The 26,857-nt window shown below is 37.5% G+C and overlaps 1 protein-coding gene and 1 non-coding gene across 2 annotated transcripts in view; one reads left to right on the top strand and one right to left on the bottom strand.

Moving 5' to 3' along the window:
- LOC106876394 (armadillo-like helical domain-containing protein 3) overlaps nt 1–26,127 on the bottom strand; it is a 34,690-nt gene extending 8,563 nt beyond the window's left edge. The window contains exons 1-17 of the mRNA XM_014924918.3: nt 25,910–26,127; nt 16,773–16,924; nt 16,287–16,343; nt 12,757–12,822; nt 12,159–12,242; nt 10,704–10,811; nt 10,164–10,256; nt 9,531–9,605; nt 9,086–9,172; nt 8,255–8,311; nt 7,423–7,466; nt 6,585–6,645; nt 4,029–4,075; nt 3,652–3,727; nt 2,020–2,095; nt 642–743; nt 66–124 (exon numbers count right to left, since the gene is read on the bottom strand). Coding sequence (XP_014780404.1) covers nt 66–124; nt 642–743; nt 2,020–2,095; nt 3,652–3,727; nt 4,029–4,075; nt 6,585–6,645; nt 7,423–7,466; nt 8,255–8,311; nt 9,086–9,172; nt 9,531–9,605; nt 10,164–10,256; nt 10,704–10,811; nt 12,159–12,242; nt 12,757–12,822; nt 16,287–16,343; nt 16,773–16,895 — 1,215 coding nt within the window. The 5' untranslated portion in view covers nt 16,896–16,924; nt 25,910–26,127. The remainder of the gene's footprint in view (nt 1–65; nt 125–641; nt 744–2,019; nt 2,096–3,651; nt 3,728–4,028; nt 4,076–6,584; nt 6,646–7,422; nt 7,467–8,254; nt 8,312–9,085; nt 9,173–9,530; nt 9,606–10,163; nt 10,257–10,703; nt 10,812–12,158; nt 12,243–12,756; nt 12,823–16,286; nt 16,344–16,772; nt 16,925–25,909) is intronic.
- Nucleotides 4,899–5,007, top strand: LOC128249468 (small nucleolar RNA U13). Its single transcript, XR_008265586.1, has one exon. It is a non-coding gene; the product is annotated as a small nucleolar RNA U13 (small nucleolar RNA).
- Nucleotides 26,128–26,857: the final 730 nt, after the last annotated feature.

Raw genomic sequence — 26,857 nt, 5'->3', positions numbered from 1 at the left:
ACAGCTACGAAGTGGGAGTAGTTCCCGTTTTATTGTTAACCAGAAAATTCCATATCTTTACTTACCTCAGCAATGCAATTGAGTATTATTAAACATAGTTTAGCATTGTTATATCTAGTTTCATCTGAAATAAACAAAAACATAGTGAATCTAAAATATAGTTTACAGTTAACAACAACCACAATTCAGATTTACTTTATAAAAACTAAAAAATACCACAATTGAGTGAATTAAATGTCACAGACGAGTTCAATTTTATAGCATGCATTTTGTGGACAGCAGCATTGTTGCAACATAGGTTGCATCACTGGTTCCTTGCATTACCAATGGTGAGAGTGACAAGGGAGTGTTTGTACAACTCAGGCAGAATAAATACCACCAAAAGGTATTTTTGTTTGACGTACTGGTTTTACAGACAATTCCTTTGCCAATCTGAATATCTGTTATACATTCTGCAGAGCTTGTGTCAGCTAAATTTCATGCACAAGACATTGATCAACTGAAGGTTATGGCAGAAGATACTTGCCCAAAGTGCAATGCAGTGAGATTGAACTCAGAACTCAGAAGCACTGATATAAAAGGTATCAGGGTACCATGGGGTACCAATCTGAGACAACAGTCTGTTGTGATAAAATCTTTACCTTTTGTGTCCTGCATAACGATGGAACTGTATTCTAGAAATGTGACCAACAAGTTGGTCGGCTGTTTCGTTGGTTCATCTGGATTTAATGTGGCATCTGAAACTGAAGAGAGTGACATATGATAAGATTATTTGACGTAATGATAAAGTGAGATGGATGTGGAGATATAAATACTGAGAAGGGAAAACTGACAGAAAGCAGAGAAGTGGCACACAGGTCAATGAGGTGTGACACTAGACAGGAAAGAGAAGTGGAAGATAAGACAAAGACTTGTGGCACAGAGTGGGGTGACTGGGATATGATCCAATGAGGATGCATAGGGTGGGAAAGTAGGCAATGAGATGTAGCTCAGAACAGAGAGGTGGAACATGAAACATGCAGGGCAAGGAGATGGGACAGGAAAATGGGACAGGAAAATAGGACAGGGGAACAAGGTGCTACAACACTGGACACAAACACACACACACCCCTGGTGTAATGTTTATTTCAACTTTTTTTAGAAAGATGTCATAATAGTTTTCAAACCAACTACCACAGTAGCTATTTAGAGCTAGATGGACTCTAGCAAACTGATAACTATTTACAAATAAATTGATTGTATCACCACATGGTGTATAGTTGAATGAACTGTACCATCTAATGGCACCTATAAAGTGTACCGCTGCAATGGAGTACACATATGTACAGACTTTACTTTCTCATGTACCTATCTACAGTAAGGCAAACTATTTAACTGTGGATTTATTTACAGCTAAGTGGACTGTACTATCCCATGATCCATATTTCCTGCTGATGGACTAGAGCACTTCAGAATTGACTGTCTTAACTAGACATGAGACAGCTTTTAATTGAACACTGGTAAATTTGGTCCAGATGGACTATATGTAATCTGAACCTTTCCCCCCTTGTTTTATTTTATTTTTTTTACGGAATCCTACGTTTTAGGCTATGGAGATGCCGATTCTGAAAATTTTTTTTCAAAAATCTCAATTTCAAAATTTCGCCCCCCCCCCCCCGGTTTTTATATAGATCCACAGGGTAAACCTAACCCTAATTCAAACCCTAACCCTAACCCTAACCCTGACCCTAACCCTAACACTAGTTTTGTGAGATTTGGCTGTTATTTCTAGCATGTAAATAGCCTGCTTGGTGGGGGGGGGGGGTTGAATTGAAATTAAAAAAAAATTTTTTTTTCAGAATCGGAATCTCCATAGCCTAAAACGTGGGATTCCGTTAAAAAAATTAATAAATAAGGGGGGGAAAGGTTCAGATTACATATAGTCCGTCTCTACCGTAAATTTCGTAGTGCTATCACTGCTTGAAGCAGTAAGCTGTTACTGAGAAGACAATGAAAATGCAAGAAAAAAAGCAAACTTACCTTGTTCTTCTGTTGGTAATGAGGTAGGGAATGCTGGAGATGCAGGTGGTGTTGCTGGTGTAGATGGTGTGTGTGCCTAGTGAATGATGGTTTATAAAACTTGATAAGTGAATTAGCTAACGAAATATCTCATGTATTCATGATAAACAAATATCTCATCACAATACAACATGTATAAACTTCTACAGGTTTCAGTCATTGACTGCAGTTATGGAGTCATATTGCCTTCATATATGGATGACATAGAAATATATTAATTTATTACAGTTTTTTTCCTCTATAAACACCCTTCCTGATATTTTGTCTTCGAGCGGGTGACACGTAAAAGCACCCACTACACTCTCTGAGTGGTTGGCATTAGGAAGGGCATCCAGCTGTAGAAACTCTGCCAAATTAGATTGGAGCCTGGTGTAGCCATCTGGTTTCACCAGTCCTCAGTCAAATCGTCCAACCCATGCTAGCATGGAAAGCGGACGTTAAACGATGATGATGATGATGAAACCCACCCTGGCACCTCATCACCATCACCTCTTTCCAGTCTCACCTTAATTACTCCCTTCCATTCTTGTATAATGCAAGTAGCCATGTATCTCCTCTACAGCAAGAAAAAAAAAAGTCTGTCCCTGCCCCATCCTTCATATTTTAACCTTTCATCACCTAGCATAATGTTAGTGTCCCACACAATCAAAAGGATCTTAGTCTTGCAACCTCACAGGAGCTGGCTCCACAAGAAAAAAAGCAACCAGTACACTCTGTAAAGTGGTAGACATTAGGAAGGACATACAAATCAAAGGAGTTGCAACGACGATCATTCTATCTTTTTGGCTGCTATTTCTAGAGCAGGTCAGGTGACCATGTAAGGACTCCCTCACTAGCTTGACTTTATACTAAGTTTGAAAGAATCATAAAGTTTTTACATTTTGAGAAACTAAAAATTGTATTGTACTGCTGAGTTACGTATCTTAAATGTGTGTGTGTTAGCAGGTTAGTGTGGATTTCATTTTTCACTTCCTTTTTACACAATGCCTTACACTACTTGTATACAATTTTTATACCTTTAATAAGTCAAGCAAAGAAAGACAGCAATGAAAGCTAGAATTAAACAGAATAAAACACAAACATATAGAAAAGTAGGCATTAAAAAGCATTACAAGAAAAGGGTACACAGGCACAGATTTTGGGAATCATGGAATTCTTGCAGTGTCCTGACAACTGATACAGGTAGTTTATTGCATACTTAACAAGTCTGAGTGTGAAATAGTGTTTCTGAAAGTCATGGGTGCTGTGCTATGTTTTGATTTTAGAAGCATGTCCATGAGGTGGCCAAAGTTGTTGTTGGAAAGATGGTGGATAATTTTGAGGGTTTCTATTAAATCTGCTACTATATGGTGAAACTTTAGTGTGTTGAGGCCCAAATAAGTAATGTACTCAAGATGTGATAAGTGACTGAGAAAGAGTAATTGCCTGATTACACATCTCTGGAAAGCTTGTTATATTGTACTATATATGTGGATTCGTGGTTTACTGTGCGTGTGTTTGTTCATTTTTCTGTCTTTTACTTCGTGTAGCTATCTGGTTGAAATTTACATTGTGTCAGAAAAATAAATGAAGAAAACTCCAGATAATACTAACATGTGTCAGAGCTGTGATGAAATTACGATTTAAGTGAATAGCTTCATAAAGGGCCAGTAAGATGGAATCATTGGCTCTGAAAATATATGAAAACATACAAAACAATACAATTCCTAATAACGTTTAATTATAAAAATATAATAACAGGATTTTTTTAAACATTGAATGGCTATGAAGGTCCACCCATGTAAAATGGGAATCAAAGAGGTTCATAGGCAAAAGATGGTTGTGAAACACTGTATTAGACTATGACTGATAAGAAAGACCAGTTGGTCATAGCTGAAGCACCTTTAATTACAGGACCTGCTGGATTAGTAAAAATAATTATAAAATAGATTAGTCCCCTCCCCCCGAAAACTTAACGTTTTTATATTTACCTGACTGATTCCACTGTCTTCTCTTCTGCAACAAACATGTTACCAACCTAAAAATAACATAAATAAATATTTGTTATTTTGAAATGAATTCAATAAAATATTCCACAAGTGACTATGTTAGAAACCAAAATTTAACCCACAATTTTGGTTTCTACTTGATCAAATGTAATTTCAATTTTTGTCTTTTAATCATTTCGATACCAAACCACTTGAGGCTGTCCCTTGTTCTTTGATATGGAATTTCTATTTTAAAGAGATTTAAATTAAAACTTTCTATCAAAATTTCTCATTATTTTATGTTCCAAACACCAGGTTAATAACGACAAAGAATTTTACTAAATTTTTCATTATTTTCAAAATTAATTGAAACAACAGAAATGTTGTAAGAAAAAGCTTAACAGATCATTAAGGACTACATTATCTAATGTTTCATGTTTTTTTTTTCAAAGGTAAGACACATTGTATGAAAATAAAAATAAAAGATAAAATAATGGATGGTCACTTTTGAAATGTCTTGGATCAAGATTGACCTGGGAAACAAACAACTATGAATTAGAAATTTAAAAAAAAAAAAAAAAACATTGCTGCAGTCATCTCCCCTGATTCCTCGCTACCCTCCAACTCTTCAATTCGCTGACATACAAACGTAATCAGACAATTCCATCACAACATTTCAAATGAATTAATGTATTAAGTAAGAAACAATTGAAACTTCGAATTTAAATAACATTACTCCAATGTCACTCCAATAACATTCCTCAGGAATTAATAATCAAAGAAATTTCAGCTGACAATATGCAAATGAGAAATATCACCTGATGTATCATAAGATAAAATGTACAAGTTAAAGTCGCAAAACACCAATAATCGATCCTTCTGTGTTCAGAAGAAATGATGAATCGGGTTATCACGTACTGATATGTGAGACATGTCGCCGTTTACCTTGTTACGACTATACGACATGACACCCTGTCTGATTCTCTGAATTAACTAACCAAGAAGGATCACTAACCGGTTGTATCAGATACTGGAGCCGATCTTAGACTTACCGGAGCTAAAGTAATTCTTTATACAAGAGCGTCGAAGTATAAATGTTTATTTAGCCTGGATTTTTGGCTAGTCTTTCACTTAGCTGAAATAGCGCATCTGCTCACGCCACGACTACAGGACACTTGACAGATGTTACTACTCCGGGTCTGAGTAGACCTGGGTCCAAAGTGGTTAAGAGGTGGTTCCCACTTCCGGGCGAAGGTAAAGAATACGCACACGCGATGTTTAGGGTTACGCCAAAAACGGATGGTGTACGTATTCTTTACCTCAGCCTCACGACCGAAGGTAGTTTAGCGTCATACCCAATGTTATAAATAAAGTTATCGAATATATATGTAAACAACGTTCAGTCCAAAGTAGAAGTTACCACATGGAAAAGATATACTACATCCACTCAACTTCAAATAAACGATCATTTTACAGAACTGAGCGTTTTACGATATATTCTATAGACATAAAACAACACACTGAATATCGCAGTATATATTATTACATCTTTCGGGGAAAATTGTAAAACCGGCGCTTTCGAAGAAAAGTACCTTGTGATATTTGTTCCACCTGAATTGCTTGAACATTCAGTCAGTAAGCTAGTCGTGGTTAGCTCGCTAGAAACGACGCTATTGTCCACAAGGCTAAATATTTTGAGGAAGATATATTTTCAGTTAAATCACCCCACAATACTGGTGCTTATTTTAAAGGTAAGGGTAGATGGGACACAATAAGTAAGATTTACTGCATTTTTGTCTGAGAAAAAAATATTTTTTACAAAATTTTCACTACCTTACAAAAACTATGTCAGCTAAGCAAACGACCTTCTCTAAATGCATTAAAACCACTATAACATAATCTAACCACAATTTCAGAAAAGTATCTCCATTCTTTTTGAGCAGGGATGTCCAACCTTTTTTCCTAGTGGGCCAAATTATAAGTTTAAGTATATTCACCGGGCCACAAAGGTACTTAGATATAAACTTTTTAAAAATTCAAAATATAGTGAATAAAATTAACATTAACCAAATTTTTTAATAACAAATATAAATACAAAATAATATGTTATTGACAGTAAAAATAAAATTACACTTACACAAAATAAAATCAAAGTGATTTTAGGCATTGCTTTCTTGTTATGATATTCTCAATATCTGCTATTATGGTACTAATCTTTACTCTAAGAATGTTAGTTAAATGGCAATCACTCAGCCTATTTCTTTCAACAGATATAAACCGTATTACTATGTTGTATTGTACTTTAAAAATAATGCTGTACACTCCAATTTGTCTGAGGGAGACGTAAAATAGGTTTCACTCCACCCCAACCTCATGGTTGAATAGTTAAACGTATGAAAGGTGACTAGATCTAAACAAAAATAGTCAAATAAAAAACAAAAAGCAAAACAAAAAAAAAAACATCCCAGCCATGCTACCAAGGAAATGAATGCACACACATTATATAAAAAAAAAATCTATATTCCATCAAAGTGGGAGTCAAATAAAAATAAAACTTACCATGTTAGCAATTGCAGAAAACCATCCAGTTTGTGGTTCTGAATTTTTAGTCTGATATTCTCTGCAAAAATATGACAAAGAAAAGAATTAATGTGAAAAATAAATAGAAATATTAATAGCATTTGTGAAGTTCAGATTATTTTACATCATATGTTGTTTTTACAAGTTCTTATAAGTATGCATGTACGTATGTATGTACATACATTCATGCATGTATGTACGGAACACATCCCTGTGAACTGAAGATATACCCCAACACATCGTTTTCACCATCTTCTCTCTCTCCTTTTCAAACTGGGGTAGCCATGTATCACCTCTACAGCAAGACACCTGCTTCTCTTCCTCTATCATTACCTGGCACAATGCCACCTCCCTTAATACTACTCTCCTCTCAGCTGAAGGGTCATGTCTTGCTAGTTACTTGGAGACCTCACTGGTGCCGGTGTCACATAAAAAGCACTCAGTTCACTTTGTAAAGTGGTTAACATTAGGAAGGACTTCCAGTCAAAGAAACCATGCCAAAGCAGACAGCAAACCTTGGTGCAGTCTTCTGGTTTGCCAGCTCCTGTCAAACTGTCCAACCATGCCGGTATGGAAAATGGATATTAAATGATGATGATGAAGAAAGAAAGAAAGGAAGGAAGGAAGGATGGATGTTTAAATGATTAAAGTAATATTAGATATTGAATTCATGTTATTCTTTTTCTCACACATGAGTATTTCTAGTTAAATTTTCGACACTCACTACATTGAATATGTTAATAACTAATTTAACTATAAACACAACATGACAACATGCACATAAGCCAGTAATTAAGATAGAATTTATCCACTATACCTGTTGAAGTCTGTAAGAGATGATGAAACCACCTGAGCATAACCCTGCAACAAAAGCAAGATAGGATGAGTGAGGAGGGGCAATAAGAGTGGTAAGGAGGACATTCTACATGTTGACACACCACTGAATAAAATTCCTTCAATGTTCAAATTCAACAGCTAGGCTTACAAATATACGCATATATTCTAACTTTTCTACCTTGCACAAAGCTACTTCCTGTAGTTCTACTCCCTCTCCTAGCTAAGAGGGTTTTTTTTTTGTCTTGCAAGTTACTTGGCAACCCTACTGATGTTGGTGCCACATAAAAAGCACCCAATGCACTCTGCGGAAAGAGCATCCAGTCATAAAAACCATGCCAAAACAGACAATTGGAGCCTGGTGCAGCCCTTCAGCTTGCCAACTCCTTAATGAAGTAGAAGACTAGAAGAATCACTGCAAATGACATTACAACAGTACTGCACATCAGATTTTAGGTTGAATTTAAATTGAACATTTTAACATTGATTATGCTTTCTCTATTATAAAATCTGCTCCAGTGCCTTAGTAAAAGAAAATGATTTTTTTCTTTTTTATTAGCATAGTGATGTCTAACTACTTGGGCAGAAGACTTAGAAAGTCTACCATAAAGGATATAATAATACTTATGGTCACCAGATGGCTGTTTAATTTTAACAAGGGGAACTTAAAACTTTGCTAGTCAGAAAGAAGACTATTTTCTGGTTAAAGAACACATTTTCAATTCAACAGTCTAGAAATTTGTTTTCAGCAAATGTTTGGTGGCAGTTAAAGAAGAGGAGGAAGGAATGAAAATGGAGAGGAAATATATACTTACAGTCAAAGCTAGTTCATCATCTAGAATGGATAATTTCACAATGTATGGATTAGCAGACTGAAAGAGAAAAACATAGCTTTTGATATAATGAGTTCAAATTTAGACACAGGGCCACCGATTTTGAGGGGAGGGGTAAGTTGGTATCATCAACCCCCAATATTTGATTGACTCTTTATTTCTTGACCCACAAAAGGATGAAAGGCAAAGTTGGCAGAATTTGAACTCAAGTTACAAGAGCATAAACAAACCAACACCAGTTGTCAAAATGGTTGGAGACAAACACACACACATGTATATATAATGAGCTTCTTTCAATTTCCATCTGACAAATCCATTCACAAGGCTTTGGTCAGCCTGAGGTTATAGTAGAAGACACTTGCCTAAGGTGCCACACGGTGGGACTGAACTTGAAACCATGTGGTTGGGAAGCAAACTTCTTAACACACAGCCATGCCTGCATATACAGGTTTTAATGCATATACATACACATACATTGGTAAATTATTAATGTTTAGTGCAAAGAAAATGTTTAAAAGTTCATGTTCACTTTGAATATGAGAGAGAGAGAGAGAGAGAGAGTTCCAAAGGGATAAAGTTTGGGGAAAGACAATGAATTGATGGAGGAGGAGAAAATGTTTAGTAAAGAGTGATTAAACAAATAACAAAATAACAAACTAGAGAAACAGATTGAGGGAAAAGCAGTTGGTGGAATGTGGAGACAAATGACAGGTTATTTCCTGCTACAAATAAGTGAAATCTGCCAGCATGAGTATATTTGATGCCCACTTAGTCACATAAATAGGAGTATAGCTAGATGCTGGTCTAACTTACTTCATATTTTCTGTATTGCACCAATAACGTTAGAAGCAAAACAGCATCATAGCCAAGGGTTGGTCGATAAATGGAATTGCCCAAAATCTGTAATATTAGACATTTAAAAAAGAAAAGTCTGAGTAAAATTTCATTAAACAATTAAAAATTAACAAAATTAATGTTGCTAAATATCTTAATGTAATAATCCAGAGGTGGGAATCCACACACTGCAGAGAAGTGCCCCTCTGCAAAGAGTAAGAATAATGCCAATCAATGATTAACAATAGGACATTCCCTATTTGTCCTGTCTTGGATGTCTGAAAATGCTTGTTCTCATTTTGGTCAAATTGCAATTCTCTCTTCTGGTGTCTTCCAGAATATAATCCAGGACATTCACTAATTATAAAGAAATTATAATAGTCAGTAGTAGTAGTAGTAGTAGTAGTAGTAGTCAGCAACTTACCAAAATAAGGGATTCAAAGACACAATTGATGAGAATATATTCTAGCATAGTGTTCTGGGAAATGTTATCGGTAGCCTGAAATGATATAATGGTAAGACATTTTACACCATTACACAGAAAGAATACACTGAAGCATGTTTTATCTCATTATTTGTTCTTTTTCAAATATTTTGCCATATGAACTCTTCCATTACCTCTCACCCAGTCACAGTCATCCTTCCTCAGCACATGACCCAGCCATATCATCCCATTTCTCTTCAAAAACACCCATCACTGGCTATTCCTATCATTCTCTACTGTCCTCTCTCCCAGTGATACTCTGCTCATCCACTGAACCATTCTCATTTCTGTCCCTTCCAGCCTTTTCTATTGCTCTCAGTATATTGCCTATGCCTCAAGAAGATCAAGCAATAAAAACAACAAAAAAAAAAACCCAATCCTTTCATTTTTGTGATCCTATTTATAAAGACCTGACTGTTATGTTGAGCAGGTGAAGTAACAATGTAGAAAACTCCTACTTCAGTTTGAGGCACCCCCCCCCCCCATGTGCTGTAGTGATTATATATGACTTTATGTGATACACAAATATCAAGCAATGAAAGAAAGAAAAACAATCTGTTAAGACAGACTTACTGTGGCAAGAACAAGAAGCAGCTTCAAGGATAACTGTTTGAGACTCATGGAAAAGTCTCCAGTGAGAAACTTGTTTAAGCTTTCTACCAATGACTGTAAAGATGATACAGGAAATGATACATTTTTGAGTTTATTATAGATACAATTATAGATGAACAGAAATACAAGTGTGAGAACACACACACAATGTTTGAATAGATTGGATACAAAAGGATACAAATTTAGAGGATGGAAACATAGCTGATTACATTGACCCAGTATTTAACTGGTTCATAATTTATTAACGCAGAAGCTTGAAAGATAAAGTTGACCTCTACACAGGATTTAGATCAGAACTTAACAACAACAAGCATTTTAACAGTATTTTCTTGGAACAAGACAATTTGGTTCAGCTGATTAGACATTCAGCCTGTTTTGGTACTGGAGGTAAACAAACATACACACATGTAGAAATATACACATACAGATAGAAAGAGCAAGAGTGTGTGTGTGTGAGAGAGAGAGAGAGAGAGAGAGGTAGCAGGGAAGAAGAACACTTACTTGCATCAACGTTTCGGCCATATCAAAGCCAATTAGAATGTTAATGATATCAAATCCATAATTATTGCGAGTCTTCCGGAATACTCCACGTATCAATGCACACAATGTCTACAATGATGAAAACAGCATTCTGAGAACTGAATAAGATAACATACACATTTTATCCTTGCTCTACCTCAAAACTGTTTGTGTTCACTGCCACTTCAACCAGAACAGGTTCAATTAACAAATCATAACTTCAGTTGTTTACACACACACACACACACACAAATGTTACAACTTAGAAAAGAAATATAATGATAGCACTCAATATATGTTGCATACATACATTTTTATTGGCATCTAGTGATAGATCTGAAATAAATCTACAAAGTCTAAATTGTGTCTGTCTAACATTTACAGTGATTTACACTGATTAGTGAGATTTAAAAAATTTTTTATACATTCATTTTGTGAGTAGCCGGATGGCTTGTAACATTTAAGTTGGAAATATAGTGGATACCAGAGCATGTTTCAGTGGTTTATTTCCCGTCATCAATACTGAGAGAGAGAGAGAAAGAAAGAAAGAATGTGTGTGCGCGTGATTTTATATCTATATATGTATATAAAAATCACACACTCTATATATCATCATTATTTAACGTCTGTTGTCCATGCTGGCATGGGTTGGATGGTTTGACCAGCTCTGGCAAGCTGGAGAGCTTCACCAGGTTCCAATCTCATTTGGCATGGTTTCTATATATATATATATATATATATATATATATAGTCCATCCTGCCAGTACTGGTACCATGTAAAAAGCACCCAGTACATTCTGTAAAGTGGTTAGTATTAGGAAGGACATCCAGGTGTAGGAACCATGCCAAAACAGACAATTCTCTGGTTTGCCAGCTCCTGTCAAACTGTCCAACCCCTGCTAGCATGGATAATGGATGTTACATAATGATGATAATGATGATGATATATGGTCCAAACATATAACTGTCAATGGGTCAGGCTACTTAGTAGTTAGTAGATACCACAGAGTGGAAAGACTCATTACTACGAACAGTGGTAGCACTATGAAAGCTGCAGAGAGTTCCATTAACTTACATTGCTGAATTTAGATAGTCCTTTGGACATCATATATGACATAAGTGCCTGGCAATTAATTTAACCCTTAATTACGTGAGAGTGGGTTCAAAAACCACCTGAAAGTAAGTCTTTCAAGTAATTACTAACCAAAGAGAGAACTTTATACATGGTCCATGTATTAGCTAAAAATAGCAGACAAATCTCCCACAGAACACACCCTATTGTCTTCAAGAGACGGTAGACACATTAGACAAAGTAGTTTAACATAAACTTTCTAAAATAAAAATGTGATGGTCACAGACGGAGTGTCTTTGACCACAGGAACTGCTCAATCAGGGCCAATCTAGAACTAAACAATAAAAAAACAATTAGTCACTTACATGGATTGCATTCACCACTCGAAATGGTGCTGTCTGCTGTTTTAATGTCTCCACACATTTATAAAACCAAAGATTGATATTGTCCTGCAATGCAAATAGACATATTAACACAGTTTTTGTCTCCCTCTTCTGCAAATAATTAATTTTAAGCATTAAAAGTTTTTTTTAAATTACTGTTTAGGTTTGTGATATAGGATTCATACACAACTGAGGGTGGATGGACTGCTTAATGGTGTGTTAATAGGAAATGGACTAATAAACACACACACTTAATAGGAAATGGACTAATGGCTTAATAGGAAATGGATGCCCTTCCTAATGCCAACCACTCTGAGAGTGTAATGGGTGCTTTTACATGCCACCAGCATGGGTGCCATTTGTGTGACACTGGTATCTGCCAAGACAGCGATTTCGCTCAGCTTGATGGGTCTTCTTCTCAAGCACGACATAAGAAGACCCATAAGAAGGCCGAGCATATTTCAGAATTACCCAAATCTGAGATTGTCATCCATTATGTCAATGATAACTAAATAAAACAGTGCATCCATATTATCTCAATGATAATTAAGTATAACAGCTCAGTAATAATATACAATACCTTCAGTGAAACCAAAGCATCTTCATTCAACTTGTCAAATTCTGCCTCAATATAGGAAGACTTGACCTGGAAAAAAAAATACCAAGTATTACAGGTGATGTAGCAGTACTGGTGTGGTGTTGATGATGATGATAATGATGTGTTTGGTTGTGGTAACTGTAAGAATTTTGTAATGATGACGACATGAATAATTGCGGTTGTTATAGCAATATTGTGGTGATGTTGATAATAATCGTCATCAATGTATAAATATTTGTGGTCAATATGGTGACATGATGATGATGATGATAGGTGCAAACATGGTTGTGTGGTTAGGAAGTTTGTTTCTCAACCACATAGTTTCAGGTTCAATCCCATTGCATGGCATCTTGGGCATGTGTCTTCTACTATAATTTTGGGCTTTATGAGAGGATGTGGTAGACAGAAACTGAAAGAAGCCCTTAACAAGTAAGTTAGTAAGTAAGTATGTATGCATGCATGTGTGTCTATTTAACCTTGTCTTGATATCATGATAGTTGCAAATGTGTGTTATACTACCATCACACAAGTAGTGTTATTCGTTTCCAGTTCTCTGTGAAAATGTCCAAACAATGGTGAAAATATTACCTTGCTTGGAAACAGGTGAGGGTTGGCAACAGGAAGAGCATCTGGCCACAAAAATCTGTCTGCTCCATACAAGCATTATTATTATTATTATTATTATTAAGGTGGTGAGCTGATTGAATTGTTAGCACACCAGGTGAAATGCTTAGTAGCATTTTGTCTGTCCTTATGTTCTGGGTTCAAATTTTGTTGAGGTTGACTTTGCCTTTCATCCTTTTGGGGTCGATAAAATAAACACCAGTTACGCAGTGTGTGTATGTGTGTGTGAGCAGGGAGGGGGATCAATGTAAAATTTCAAGCCTTGTGCCTATAGTAGAATGGGTTATTATTATTATTATTATTATTATTATTATCATTATTATTAGTGTAAAGACATTCAAGCGAGATCGTTGCCAGTGCCGCCGAACTGGCTCCTGTGCAGGTGGCACATAAAATACACCATTTTGAGTGTGGCCATTGCCAGTACCGCCTGACTCGCCTTTGTGCCGGTGGCATGTAAAAGCACCTACTATACTCTCGGAGTGGTTGGCGTTAGGAAGGGCATCCAGCTGTAGAAACTCTGCCAAATCAGATTGGAGCCTGGTGTAGCCATCTGGTCCACCAGTCCTCAGTCAAATCGTCCAACCCATGCTAGCATGGAAAGCGGACGTTAAACGACGATGATGATGATGATGATTAGTATTGTTATTAAAATATCAATCAAGAACTGAGGCCACTTAAGTCAGCTAAACCTTCCTCCAATTTCTGGTTTTGTACAATGTTAGGAATTATAATGTGCGAGGGCAGTGAAGTGTCACATTCAGAACAGCACTTGACAAAACACCTTGCAATATTTAGATATGTTGCCATATATTCTGAGTTCAAATCTGATGAGGATCCTGCCCAAGAATCAATGTAAAATGTATATACTAATTAGCAGGTGTGGCTGTGTGGTTAGAAGTTTGCTTCCTGACAACATGGTTCTGGGTTTGGTCCCACTACATGGAACCTTGTGTAAGTTGCTTTGGGTCAACCAAATCATTGTGAGTGGATTTGGTAGGAGGAAACTGAAAGAAGCCCGTCGTGTGTGTGTTTGTGTGTGTGCATATATATGTGTATTTGTGTTTGTCCTCTATCACCACTTGACAACCAGTGTTGATGTGTTTGTCTTCCAATAACTTAACAGTTCAACAAAAGATACAAACATAATAAGTACCAGGCTAAAAAAAAAATACTGGGGTTGATTCATTTGACTAAAACATGTACAAGAATAAAAGAATAGTTGTTGTTTATTCCAAGTTCATTGCTTATTGAACAGACCTATGGTCAAACGATGACCATCCCATCTTTATATATACAACTACTGCTTGTTCAATGCATCCTTCCTTTCTTTAACCCATATATGCCCATAAAAAAATGAAGTCTTAAAATTTCACTGTATTTAGATAAAACGTTACGGTAAGCTTTCACAATCTGGAAGAGAAGGACAGTATGCCACTTTTAGCTATGGGTGTCGACTCCCTACCGAACATTTTGTATGCTCAGTCAGATGCTTCTTGGAGAGTTCATGTCTAAACAAGTAGGTGCAGGTTTTGCATTGTGACAACGCAACCAGGGGTATATATATGTGTTAAGATAGATGAGTATGATTCAAGGTGGGGGTAAAGAAATTTGGCTGCTTTTTCTGGCACACTGAGCAACCACACAGAGACTGCTTTATAGGCATGTATCAGTTAAATACTATGTCTGGTAAAATCGATTGTATCCTTGTACTTCAGATACAAATCAATAACACTTAACTTAGAACTGTTAACACTGAATTTCTTATAAAGAACAGCACAAACAGACGAAAATAATAGTAAGTAATAACGTGTATCACTACAAAAATTCAAAGTCCATTAGATAGAGATGAAATGCCAACAACAACCATTGATTATAAAATATAATGGCTGACCTTCATGGATAGGCTCATATTACAAAGAAAGAGCAAGGAAAATAAATAACTCTACCAAGTACAACATTGAAAGTTGTCAAATTCTGCTAAGAGGAAAGTAGTCAAAAATGTAGGTCAGATTTGTCAGTGCTTTCAAATTTATCAATGGGTTGGCCAAAAATTTAGTTTACATCTCAAAAATTACTTCAAACCATTCCACTAAAGCAGACAGACACACTTGAGTGTTGAAACACTATAAAGTTAATGAGGGAAGGAGGTACAGTTTCAATATTCTATATATATAAATAAATATATAAATAAATAAATATATATATATATATATATATATATATATATATATATACACACACACATACATATATATATTTACACACACACACACACACACAAATTACTTGTTTGTTTTTAAGTGTTATTCTTTGTAGGTATCATCAACATCACCAATAATGGAAAAGTAATGTTTCAAATCAGTCCCAAAATGTTTCTATGCATGTTCAATTTGGAGATGAAGTCTTTCAGCAGGATGTTCAAAGCATTTTCATTGCATCTCTGTCTCCAACTTTAGGGGATGTGCTTGCACTCCCTGCATCTCTGTTTTCCTAAGCCTATGATCAACTCATGCATACAAGAGAAGAGGTTGTACTGAAATAGCTGGGGGAAAGGGTACGATGTACTGATAGTGGATGGTATTTATTTCAGAAGAAGGCCAAGAGAGACAGAGGAAGATATGGTGAGGTTAGGTTTGATGATTTCGGATCTCACAAACACAAGGATGACAGGATTGAAAGGTTTGCTAACATACCATGCTGCAAACACAACCAAACTTGTACTAACATATTAACACAATGATGATGAAACTGACAAAGAGGCAATTCACTCAATGACTTCCTTTGGTTAAATAATTTTCTCTCTCCTGCTGCAAAAATATAAGAAAGATTTATGCAAGAGAGAAGTGCCTATAAACTCAACAAGTCAGAGATTAAACACGACTTACTTTTAACAAAAATAATTCATCCCAAAAGTTAGGGTTGCCTGTTGAAGGGTCTTCAAGCTAAATAAATAAATAAATAAATAAGAAATATATATTGATGTTTGTATTTTTATATCAAGTTTTATATAAAAGCAATTTAACCTTAAACTGAAGGATTACTCAATGCGTTTTTGCAGCATGGATATTTATTAAATTTTTAATAAAGAAGAGGGGTGACAGTGATTTTGAAGTTACAGCATTTAACAAAATATAGATTAATCAGGGAAGAAGGGCCAGAGTCCATGATATTTACAAGCCTTCCTAGGTTGGTGATATTGTGGTTGAAACCTAACCTACAAATAACATTTAAAACAACAATATCAATAGCATTATAAAGCACAACTCAGAGAAAGATTTATATAAGGCATAGGTGCAGGCTACTCAACTATGCTCGACTCATGCAAGTATGGAAAAGTGGATGTTAACAGGCGATGATGGTAATGAACTCACCTGAAAGAAAGCTTCATATATCTGGACAAATTTCTCTTTGAGAGGGATCTTGTTGGTAGAACCTCTGCGTAGTAGTACAGATGATGAACTCTGTTCTTTCATGGTGAGTGCTTCTTGTGACATGACAGAGCAGTCAGTTTTATGGTCACTAGCTGAAATATAGAAGACATAACTGAATGTAAGGAAGGACGTAACAGAGAGATCAGTAGGTGAATATAGATTATGATATTGTAGTATATCACAATATAGGTTATGATAGAGTGGACAGTTATAGTCAATAGTGTTAGTCTTATGGTTCTCAGCTGAAATAAAGAAGACAGGGAAAGTGAGTCTTATGGTCACTAACTGAAGTATAGACGTTACACAGGGTCTTATTCATAATTCCTGCACCAACATATAATAACCATTAGTTGACAGAGGCATGGTTTTCTCTTTTTGGCTTGTCTACCCCTGCTACTTTGAACTACAAATCTGTACACCACATCCATCCAGACACACTTGACTAACTCATCTCTCTCTCTCACTACTTGGATTTGAAACTAAAGACTTTTCCAATTCTTTCCTTTCTTTTCAAAAATACAGCCCTACTGAATTCCCTCCTTGTTTGCATTGAGTTTCTTCAGACTGGGAGGATCTGCAAAACTCATGTGTCTAAAAAAAAAAAAAAAAAAAATTCTTGCAAATTTAAAAATTATATAATAAAAGGTCATTTCTTCAGAGAGAGATGAAGTTATGGTTGATTGAATAAATCTTGATATATTACAGGTCTTTATTTAATCCTTTTGTTACCATAATTCTGTTAAAATACAGTGGGTTTGTTCAGTTAAATTTGAAAATAACAAAGAATTTAATATAAAATTGATATTATAAAACTGGGGTTAACATGCAATTTAAAACTCTTTAAAACAGGGAATTTGTATAACAGAACAAGGGGCACTTTCAAGTGGGTTGGTATCAAAAGGATGAATCTAGACAGACGAAAGGAAGACTTTTCAAGACACTACTAGTAAGAAGTTATCTTTACTTTAACTGCTTTCACAAACCAGCAGTATTTATTTCTTTATGAGTGTATGTGTGCATGTGTGAGAGATGGATGTTCTTTTTTTGCATATCTGTGTGTGTGTGTGTAGATATTTGTACACATACACACAAAACTACTGATAAATCAATAGATTGAAGAGAGATAACTCTTGATGGCGAAGTTGCTCATCATACTGACTTTTTAAAACAAAGGCACATGAATAAGAAATAGTCAAATATATCGATCCTAGTACGTGATAGGTACTTTATTTTTGAAAGGCCAAATTCACCTCAAACAGAAATTATCTAAAATAATACCTTGAGAGGTTGAAATGTAACAAATACAGATTTCAAAAGCTGTTTCAATACTCATTCTACCTATTCTGCTAGGTAAGAGGGTGGCGAATCAGGGTAAATTTGCATTAAGTGGGGTAAAAACGAAATTCTTGGGAGTAATGAGGACTCGTTAGATATAAGTAAAATTACATAAAAAACGTGTTCCTTGTTGCGACAGAAAATTTTCTTTTGGCAACACTGCATCTGTCCAATGTAATGGATGTGTAAATAGATTCATATAAACAGATTCAATAAACCTTTTGAATTCAAAGAATCTATGATTTTCTTCCTTTCAAATCAAGTGGGTAACATCAGCATAAATAGATACATTTTGGGGTAATTGGTTGAAAAAGTTCCCCAATCCTGTGCTAAATCATTGTCCTAAATAAATAAGTATTTCCAGGTTACATATTTTAAGTATTACAACTATTATACAATGTACTTCACTATTTTGTAGGACAAGTGTTTGGTGTGCAGAAATAGTAGTGTGTTAGCCTATCTCTCTCTCTGCAGAGGGACTGAAATCTAACCATGTACTTCTGAAGTGAATGTCTTACCCTCACAGTCATGTTGCATATGTCATAATCATTATCATAATTTAACATCCATGTTTCATGTTGGCATGGGCTGGACAGTTTGACAGGATCCACTGGATCCAAAGACTCCATCATGCTCCAGTGACTGCTTTGACATGGTTTCTGCAGCTGGATGCCCTTCCTAACATCAACCACTTTACAGTGTGTACATGGGGTCACCATGTAGCTTGAAAGACTATGAACCCTGATTTGGGGAGGTAGGTGGCTTTAAACTGGGAGATGCGGTGTTAAAATATGAGAGAAAGGAAGGGAGAGAGCAGGTGGTTGTTGTAGATGAGCTGCAAAGAAATAAATAGCGCTGATGAGGTGGCCTCTCAAGGTACAAGGTGAGTAGAAGTGAGTGTGAGCAGAGTAACTAGGAGCGTGTGTGTGAACGAGGGAGGTAGGAAGAGTGTATGAGGGTGAAAGATACAGAGGAATGGCAAAGGGAAGGTAGGCAACAACTGTACAGACTGGGTAGGATTTAAAGGTAAATGTAGGGAGTGGGGGATAAGGGGTGGAAGACTGGTGATTATAATCATGATGGGGCATGCAGGTATGATAGGATGTACTTCCTTTCATGTGGACAAGGATGAACATTTTCACTTCTGCTGTTCAGGTAGATGCCTGGGTGCTGGGAGCTCTTTAAGATTAGTTTTTTTCTCAGCCAGGCATAATCTGTACTTCCTGCTGCTATTGAAGTAAGTTTTACATTTCTCAAGAACCTTCCACTTTATGCTGCACTCAGTGGTGCTTTCTTATAATGACCATATGTGCTTGTACATCTCTCAAGGATGTTGAAGGAGACCTTGTGGTTGTTACAGTGGGTTCTAAAGGGGTCTCCAGTTGCTTCCATGTACTTTCACATGTTTGGTTGTCCATTTGGTCCTATTGCTGTCACCTCTGCCTCGTATACGACAGTCTCCATATTACAGTGGCCATTCAGTGGACATGTTGTGTTACCATTACACGAGCATCCCACCTCTGTCTCAGGTGTAGGTCTACCTCCTAAAATATTTTTTATATTGGGTGCACTGCTAAAGGAATTCTCAAGGTGAGCCTATTAAATATTTTGCTGAACATATTTGTACGTGGGAAGTGCTTATCTATCAAGCTAACCTACTCGGGTTTTAACACTTAAAGAGAAGGGCAGTGTAAACCACAGCATTTCTCAGTGGCATTTTCTCTTGGAGGGGTTAGGGTCTGGCATGTAACTAGTTCTATCCTTGAAACTGCTGGCAGCCAGAGCCTCATTATAAGTACAGGGCAGCAGCATCGAAAAGCTTTTTGCTTGAAGATAAGTCAGAGATTCTTCTGCTGATATGCTTTACCAGGTTCTTGAAAACTATGGCATGTGGCCATTTGCCCTCTAGATATTGCCAGCACATCATCCCTATAGAGGCCAAAGCTAGTGAAAGGGAACTTGTTTTTGAGTAAATCTAGGACAAAGAAGAAACCAACAAAGTCATACACATCAGTGCTGTCGAATGCACTTACTGCCATGTCGAAGGAACCTTCTGGGTCAGTTCATTTGGTTCTGGTCAATCCCTTGCTGAAGAGTAGGGTTCTTCTGATGTGCATGATGTGTATATCCTTGTCACTAACTTCAATGTAAGACCAGCAAAGCCCAGTGCCTTAAAAAGGAGTTCCCTCGATATATATAGAGAGCAGCCACCATATTTCATTCCATAATGGCTACATCTGAAGAGCACATGTTTACATAATCGGACTGTTACCTAACACTCCGTTGAACCCCTGGTGCAAAACTGATTGGTAAGATCAACCGTAATGGATATATAATACTTTACAGACAGATGAGTGCATTTTTTTCCTGACTTGTGAAGTCTTAGATGGCCTATACACTCACACACATGTATGTATATATATATACATACATATATATCATCATCATCATCATCATCATCGTTTAACGTCCGCTTTCCATGCTAGCATGGGTTGGACGATTTGACTGAGGACTGGTGAAACCGGATGGCAACACCAGGCTCCAGTCTGATTTGGCAGAGTTTCTACAGCTGGATGCCCTTCCTAACGCCAACCACTCAGAGAGTGTAGTGGGTGCTTTTACGTGTCACCCGCACGAAAACGGCCACGCTCGAAATGGTGTCTTTTATGTGCCACCCGCACAAGCCAGTCCAGGGGCACTGGCAACGATCTCGCTCGAAAATCCTACAGGACCCAGTCAGGCGGTACTGGCAACGGCCACGCTCAAAATGGTGCATCTCATGTGCCACCCGCACAAGAACCAGTCCAGGGGCACTGGCAACGATCTTACTTGGCTTGCCGGGTCTTCTCACGCACAGCCCATTTCCAAAGGTCTCGGTCCGTAGTCATCGCCTCGGTGAGGCCCAATGTACGAAGGTCTTGCCTCACCACCTCAGCCCAGGTCTTCCTGGGCCTACCTCTTCCACGGGTTCCCTCAACTGTTAGGGTGTGGCACTTTTTCACGCAGCTATCCTCCTCCATTCTCACCACATGTCCATACCAGCGCAATCGTCTCTCTTGCACGCCACAACTGATGCTTCTAATGTTCAGCTTTTCTCTCAAGATACTTACACTCTGACGGGTATTCACATTGACATTACACATCCAACGGAGCATACTGGCTTCATTCCTTGCGAGCTTACGTATGTCCTCAGCAGTTACAGCCCATGTTTCACTGCCATGTAGCATGGTTGTTCGTACGCATGCGTCATACAGTCTGCCTTTTACTCTGAGTGAGAGTCCCTTTGTCGCCAGCAGGGGTAAGAGCTCTCTAAACTTTGCCCAGGCTATTCTTATTCTAGCAGCTACACTTTCAGCGCACCCACCCCCACTACTAACTTGGTCGCCCAGATAGCGGAAGCTATCGACTACCTCTAGTTTTTCACCCTGGAATGAGATAGAAGTTGTTTCCTGTTTGTTTGCAGTCTTTATTGCACCTGAACATCTGCCACAAACAGAAACTAACTTGCTAGTTAACCTGCCTTTGATGTTGCTGCACCTCTTATGTGTCCATAGCTTGCACCGGGTACATCTTATAGAGTTACTACCTACTCCTTTTCTACATACTGAGCAGGGCCATCTACCTGAAGGGGTTTGTGTTTTATCTACCTTCCTACTTATTAGGATTTTGGTTTTAGCTAGGTTGACTCTAAGGCCCTTCAGTTCTAGACCTTGCTTCCACACCTGAAACTTCTCCTCTAGTTCTGATAGTGACTCCGCAATTAGGGCAAGGTCATCAGCATAGAGGAGCTCCCAGGGGCAACCTGTCTTGAACTCCTCTGTGATTGCCTGGAGGACTATGGTAAATAATAGGGGGCTGAGGACGGAACCTTGGTGGACCCCTACCTCTACCCGGAATTCATTGCTGTACTCATTTCCAACCCTCACCTTACTGGCCGCATCTCTGTACATGGCTCGCACAGCTCTCACTAGCCATTCTTCTATCCCAAGTTTCCTCATTGACCACCAGATAAGGGATCGGGGGACCCTGTCAAAGGCTTTCTCCATGTCAACGAAAGCCAGGTACAGAGGTTTATCCTTGGCTATATATATATATATATATATATATATATATATATATAAAGTGTAGTATATTGCCACTTAAGTGTGGCTGACCCCTAGGGGTGGATGTTACTGTTGCTTTTAGCCCCAGGAGGACATCTCCTCCAGCTGGCTTATCGACACACGACTGTGTCCTGTTTGCCAAGGGAGTTATCCCTCTCACCTCGGCCAGCAGCACGAACGTATCCGGATTTCAGGGTTATTTCCCTTCATCGGCGTTCGACAGCTGATGACCTTGGTGAGAGAGACAAATCTGGTAAACCTTATATCTTCTTTTCCAGTGGCATTCTTCACTGATATTGAAAAGGTGAAAACAAGCAATGTTAATTCTCTATATGAAGTATTAACAGTAACTGCACGATAAAGTGTAGTATATTGCCACTTAAGTGTGGCTGACCCCTAGGGGTGGATGTTACTGTTGCTTTTAGCCCCAGGAGGACATCTCCAGCTGGCTTATCGACACACGACTGTGTCCTGTTTGCCAAGGGAGTTATCCCTCTCACCTCGGCCAGCAGCACGAACGTATCCGGATTTCAGGGTTATTTCCCTTCGTCGGCGTTCGTCAGCCACACTTAAGTGGCAATATACTACACTTTATCGTGCAGTTACTGTTAATACTTCATATAGAGAATTAACATTGCTTGTTTTCACCTTTTCAATATCAGTGAAGAATGCCACTGGAAAAGAAGATATAAGGTTTACCAGATTTGTCTCTCTCACCAAGGTCATCAGCTGTCGAACGCCGACGAAGGGAAATAACCCTGAAATCCGGATACGTTCGTGCTGCTGGCCGAGGTGAGAGGGATAACTCCCTTGGCAAACAGGACACAGTCGTGTGTCGATAAGCCAGCTGGAGGAGATGTCCTCCTGGGGCTAAAAGCAACAGTAACATCCACCCCTAGGGGTCAGCCACACTTAAGTGGCAATATACTACACTTTATCGTGCAGTTACTGTTAATACTTCATATAGAGAATTAACATTATATATATATATATATATATATATTGACATACATATGCACACACACACATATATATTTGTTCATTTTCTGTCTATTTTCTATGCAAGCAGACAGGTACTTATTTGAGGCAGTTTTCTATGGTCAGATGCTTTTCCTGTTACCTCCTGGATCTGTTATACAAACAACAGATCTTTGTTTTTAGTTCCAACAGTACAAGTGCACAGAGCTATAGGGTATAATGTTTACAGGCAATGTAAATATCACACGATTATTTTAGCTCATCTTTTTTAAAGAAATAACATCTCCAGGCACATATAAATATACACTTACATTTGATGCCCAGACTATGGTTTTGTGAAGCAAACTTATGAAGCACAAGGCTATGCTAACACCATATACATACATGTGTAGGTGTCAGAGTCGCTGTGTGGTTAAGAATTTGCTTCCCAATCACATGGTCTTAGGTTCACTCCCACAGCATGGAACTTTGAGCTAGTATCTTCTGCTATAACTCCCAAGTCAACTGAAACCAAATGGGTGGGTGGGTGGGTGGGTTTGCTTAGTAGATGGAAACCCATTGTATGTGTGTGTGTGTGTATTGTTTATTATTGTTGTTTAGTTTCAAGTTAACTCTGATACCAAGCAGATCTATAATGAAAAGCATTCTAGCCAAGACCATCACCTGATTTTTTATTCAGTCAATCCAATTTGTTCTTCGTTTTTTAAAAACAGTATGTGAATTGAAGATTTAGTTGCCATTTCTAGCAAGTTGAGCGTCCTAGTGTTAAAAATGTATAAATCGCATGTCTTGCGGTGGTTGCTCTGCAAATCCAGCCATGGTCAAATTGGGTGATAGATTTGACTCGTCACCCGATTTAACACCACCAGCTGGCACTTGGTGCCTTTAACGGAGTCCATTCTGTTGCAAGCATTCGTGTCAAGTTTCCCGGATGCTTACAGCTGAGTGAGTGGGCTCGTCCGTCCTATAAATAAGTCATGGACACTGCTTTCTCTCTTAGATTAAAAAAAAAAATGCTGACGATGGCTAATATCATACTAGAATGTCCCGCAAAAGTGATCGAGAGAGGGATTGCTCGCACACGATAGACAGACAAATCATCCACCTGGATGTAAACATGACAACTACAAGTTCGAGTTATAAGATGGACAGTGAAAGAAGAAAAGATCAAGCGTGACAAGTTTTCCGACATGAGTTATGTTTTCTTTAATTCTTACCCACCTCCTCACTCGTGATAAGAAGTCAAAATTGTGACATACAAATTCCATGGGGAGAAGTAAAAGTAACAAAAGCCATAAAATAGGGCGAAATAAACAAGGAGTTACAAAAGATAACATCTAAACTTAGAGGTCCCCACATCCCTATTTCGGAACACTAAAGGCAAGATTTACGCAGATTTGATTTCAATGTAGGTGTAATAACAAATAAAATATAATTGAGCGATCAAGGGAGACCGTGTCCACTCAACATGCTAGAATTAAGAACCAAATACCCTTTAAATCGCACCCGTCATTTTTTTTTAGAAAAGGACACGTTGAGTAATGTAGTCCAGGGTACACTATTCCCGAAAGACAGAATGGTCACGGCTGGAACCTCCTTTGAACTTATGTCTGCTTGATCAGATATAACGGAGGGGACACACACACACACACAACAGCATATAATTTAACAAACACCAACACAATCTAGCAGAAACAATAATGCCAGTTCGAAACTTATGTGATTGACTGTCATTGTCCCCCCCACCCCCCTGATAGTCGATCACTCCAGGAACTACATGAACTATTATTCTTCAAGTAGGTCTTGCATCGATTTTCCCAAGAACACTCTCGATATGTATATATGGTGGTGATTTGGTCGATACAGCAGAAAGTAGGACTAAATATACCTTGAATTATTTTCTTTCGCCCCTTCCCCCCCCACTTGCCATACCGTTCTAATGGACCGATACAACAGGTATCATCGATATACGAAGACTGACTAAATCAACCGATTACAACAGCTCTTCCACCATGCCTCGTCAATAGAAAACAATAGTGAGTACGTGTTTATACACACATCACACGTAGGTATGTGCGCCTCGTTTGTAAATATATATATATATATATATATATATATCGTCCGTAAACATAAATTCGAAAAAAAGAAGCACACAGCCTTAATCTAACTTTCGAGATCTCAGATTTTGACACAAAACCAGAAGGTAACAAAATCTGCAATTCTCGCATTAACAAATAGTTGAACAGAAACAAGTAACACACAAAGCGTTAAATTAATTATTGATTCACCAAACTTTCTTAATTGAAAAATCAAAACAAGCAAGCAACAATAAGATTGATTTAAAATACTGCACTGTTTTTTGTTGTTTTAATAATCTGGATTGTTTTCGTTGTTCAATAGGGAAAACCATATTACGAGATGCTAAGCAGGAGATGAGGTTTCTAGTTCTAGTTGGTACTTGTTGTACGTAGATTTTATTTTCATGTAGTCATTATTGTTTCATGCTTCATATGAAAGAATAACATTGTTCTGAACAATATTATATATATATATATATATATATATATATATATTTTCTTATTTCCCATCATTTCGATCAATTTCAAATAAAACTGAACTTTGGACAACGAGCAAAAAGAAAAAAAAATCTAATAATCTTACCTTTTTCGTTGTAGTTATTTCTACGACAGAATAGTCATAGTAATATATAGAATTTGAAAGATTGCGGAAAAAAAATATAGAGGGTGATAAAGAAAGTGGGATAAAACGATTGAATAGTGGAAATAAGTCAGTTTAACTGACAAGATCAAAGGGCGTAAGACATGACAAGAGAGAACAACAAATCAATGTGATTCCGTCACCCCAGACTTTACGTAACTACGGCTTAAACGACTGACTTCCGGTGGCTATCTTCTATCATAGCGCTTGCTCTACGTTCGAATTCATTCGAAATAAACAAGATATCTTCTATGTTTTAACGACTGGGTGGGTTATACTGGCTAGAAATTGTAGTTACATCTCTCTCTCTCTCAACTTATATGAGTTAAAGCAGTCAAATCACAAAGATCCGCAGTCTTAAATACACCATTAAAAAATATGGGAAAAAAGTTGAGCTAAGGGAAATAACTCAATTGGGTTAATGGCATGAACATATTTCATAAAGTTATTCAGAATACTATGTCATATGTACTGATTATTTAGTCATTATTTGAATTAACCATGCATTTATCTCATAGTTTTGAGATTTCAAGTAAAAAATTTTTTTTGAATTCAATAAAGTCCCAATCATTATGTACTATTGTTGATTCTTCTTCTTCTTCTTCTTCTTCTTCTTCTCTCTCTCTCTCTCTCTCTCCCTCTCCCCCCCTCTCTCTCTCCCTCTCCCTCTCCCCCTCTCTCTCTCTCTCTCTCCCTCTCTCAAATCAGCTATGCTACCCAAATCTCCATCCTATAGTGGAGCTCCAATGATGGGTGAAGTAACGCATCAGTTGGAGTACGTACTGATAAATCAGTGAAACAAGTGGACTCTGTAGTGAAGTGAGATAGATGTTGGTAAAAAGGGAAATCGACATAGAGGGACAGTGCCCATGACATTCACAGACAAGAGAG

This window comes from Octopus bimaculoides, chromosome 14 (genome assembly GCF_046866305.1).
Source record: "Octopus bimaculoides isolate indiv1 chromosome 14, ASM4686630v1, whole genome shotgun sequence".
Taxonomy (NCBI): domain Eukaryota; kingdom Metazoa; phylum Mollusca; class Cephalopoda; order Octopoda; family Octopodidae; genus Octopus; species Octopus bimaculoides.
This window is presented reverse-complemented; position numbering and strand designations above follow the sequence as displayed.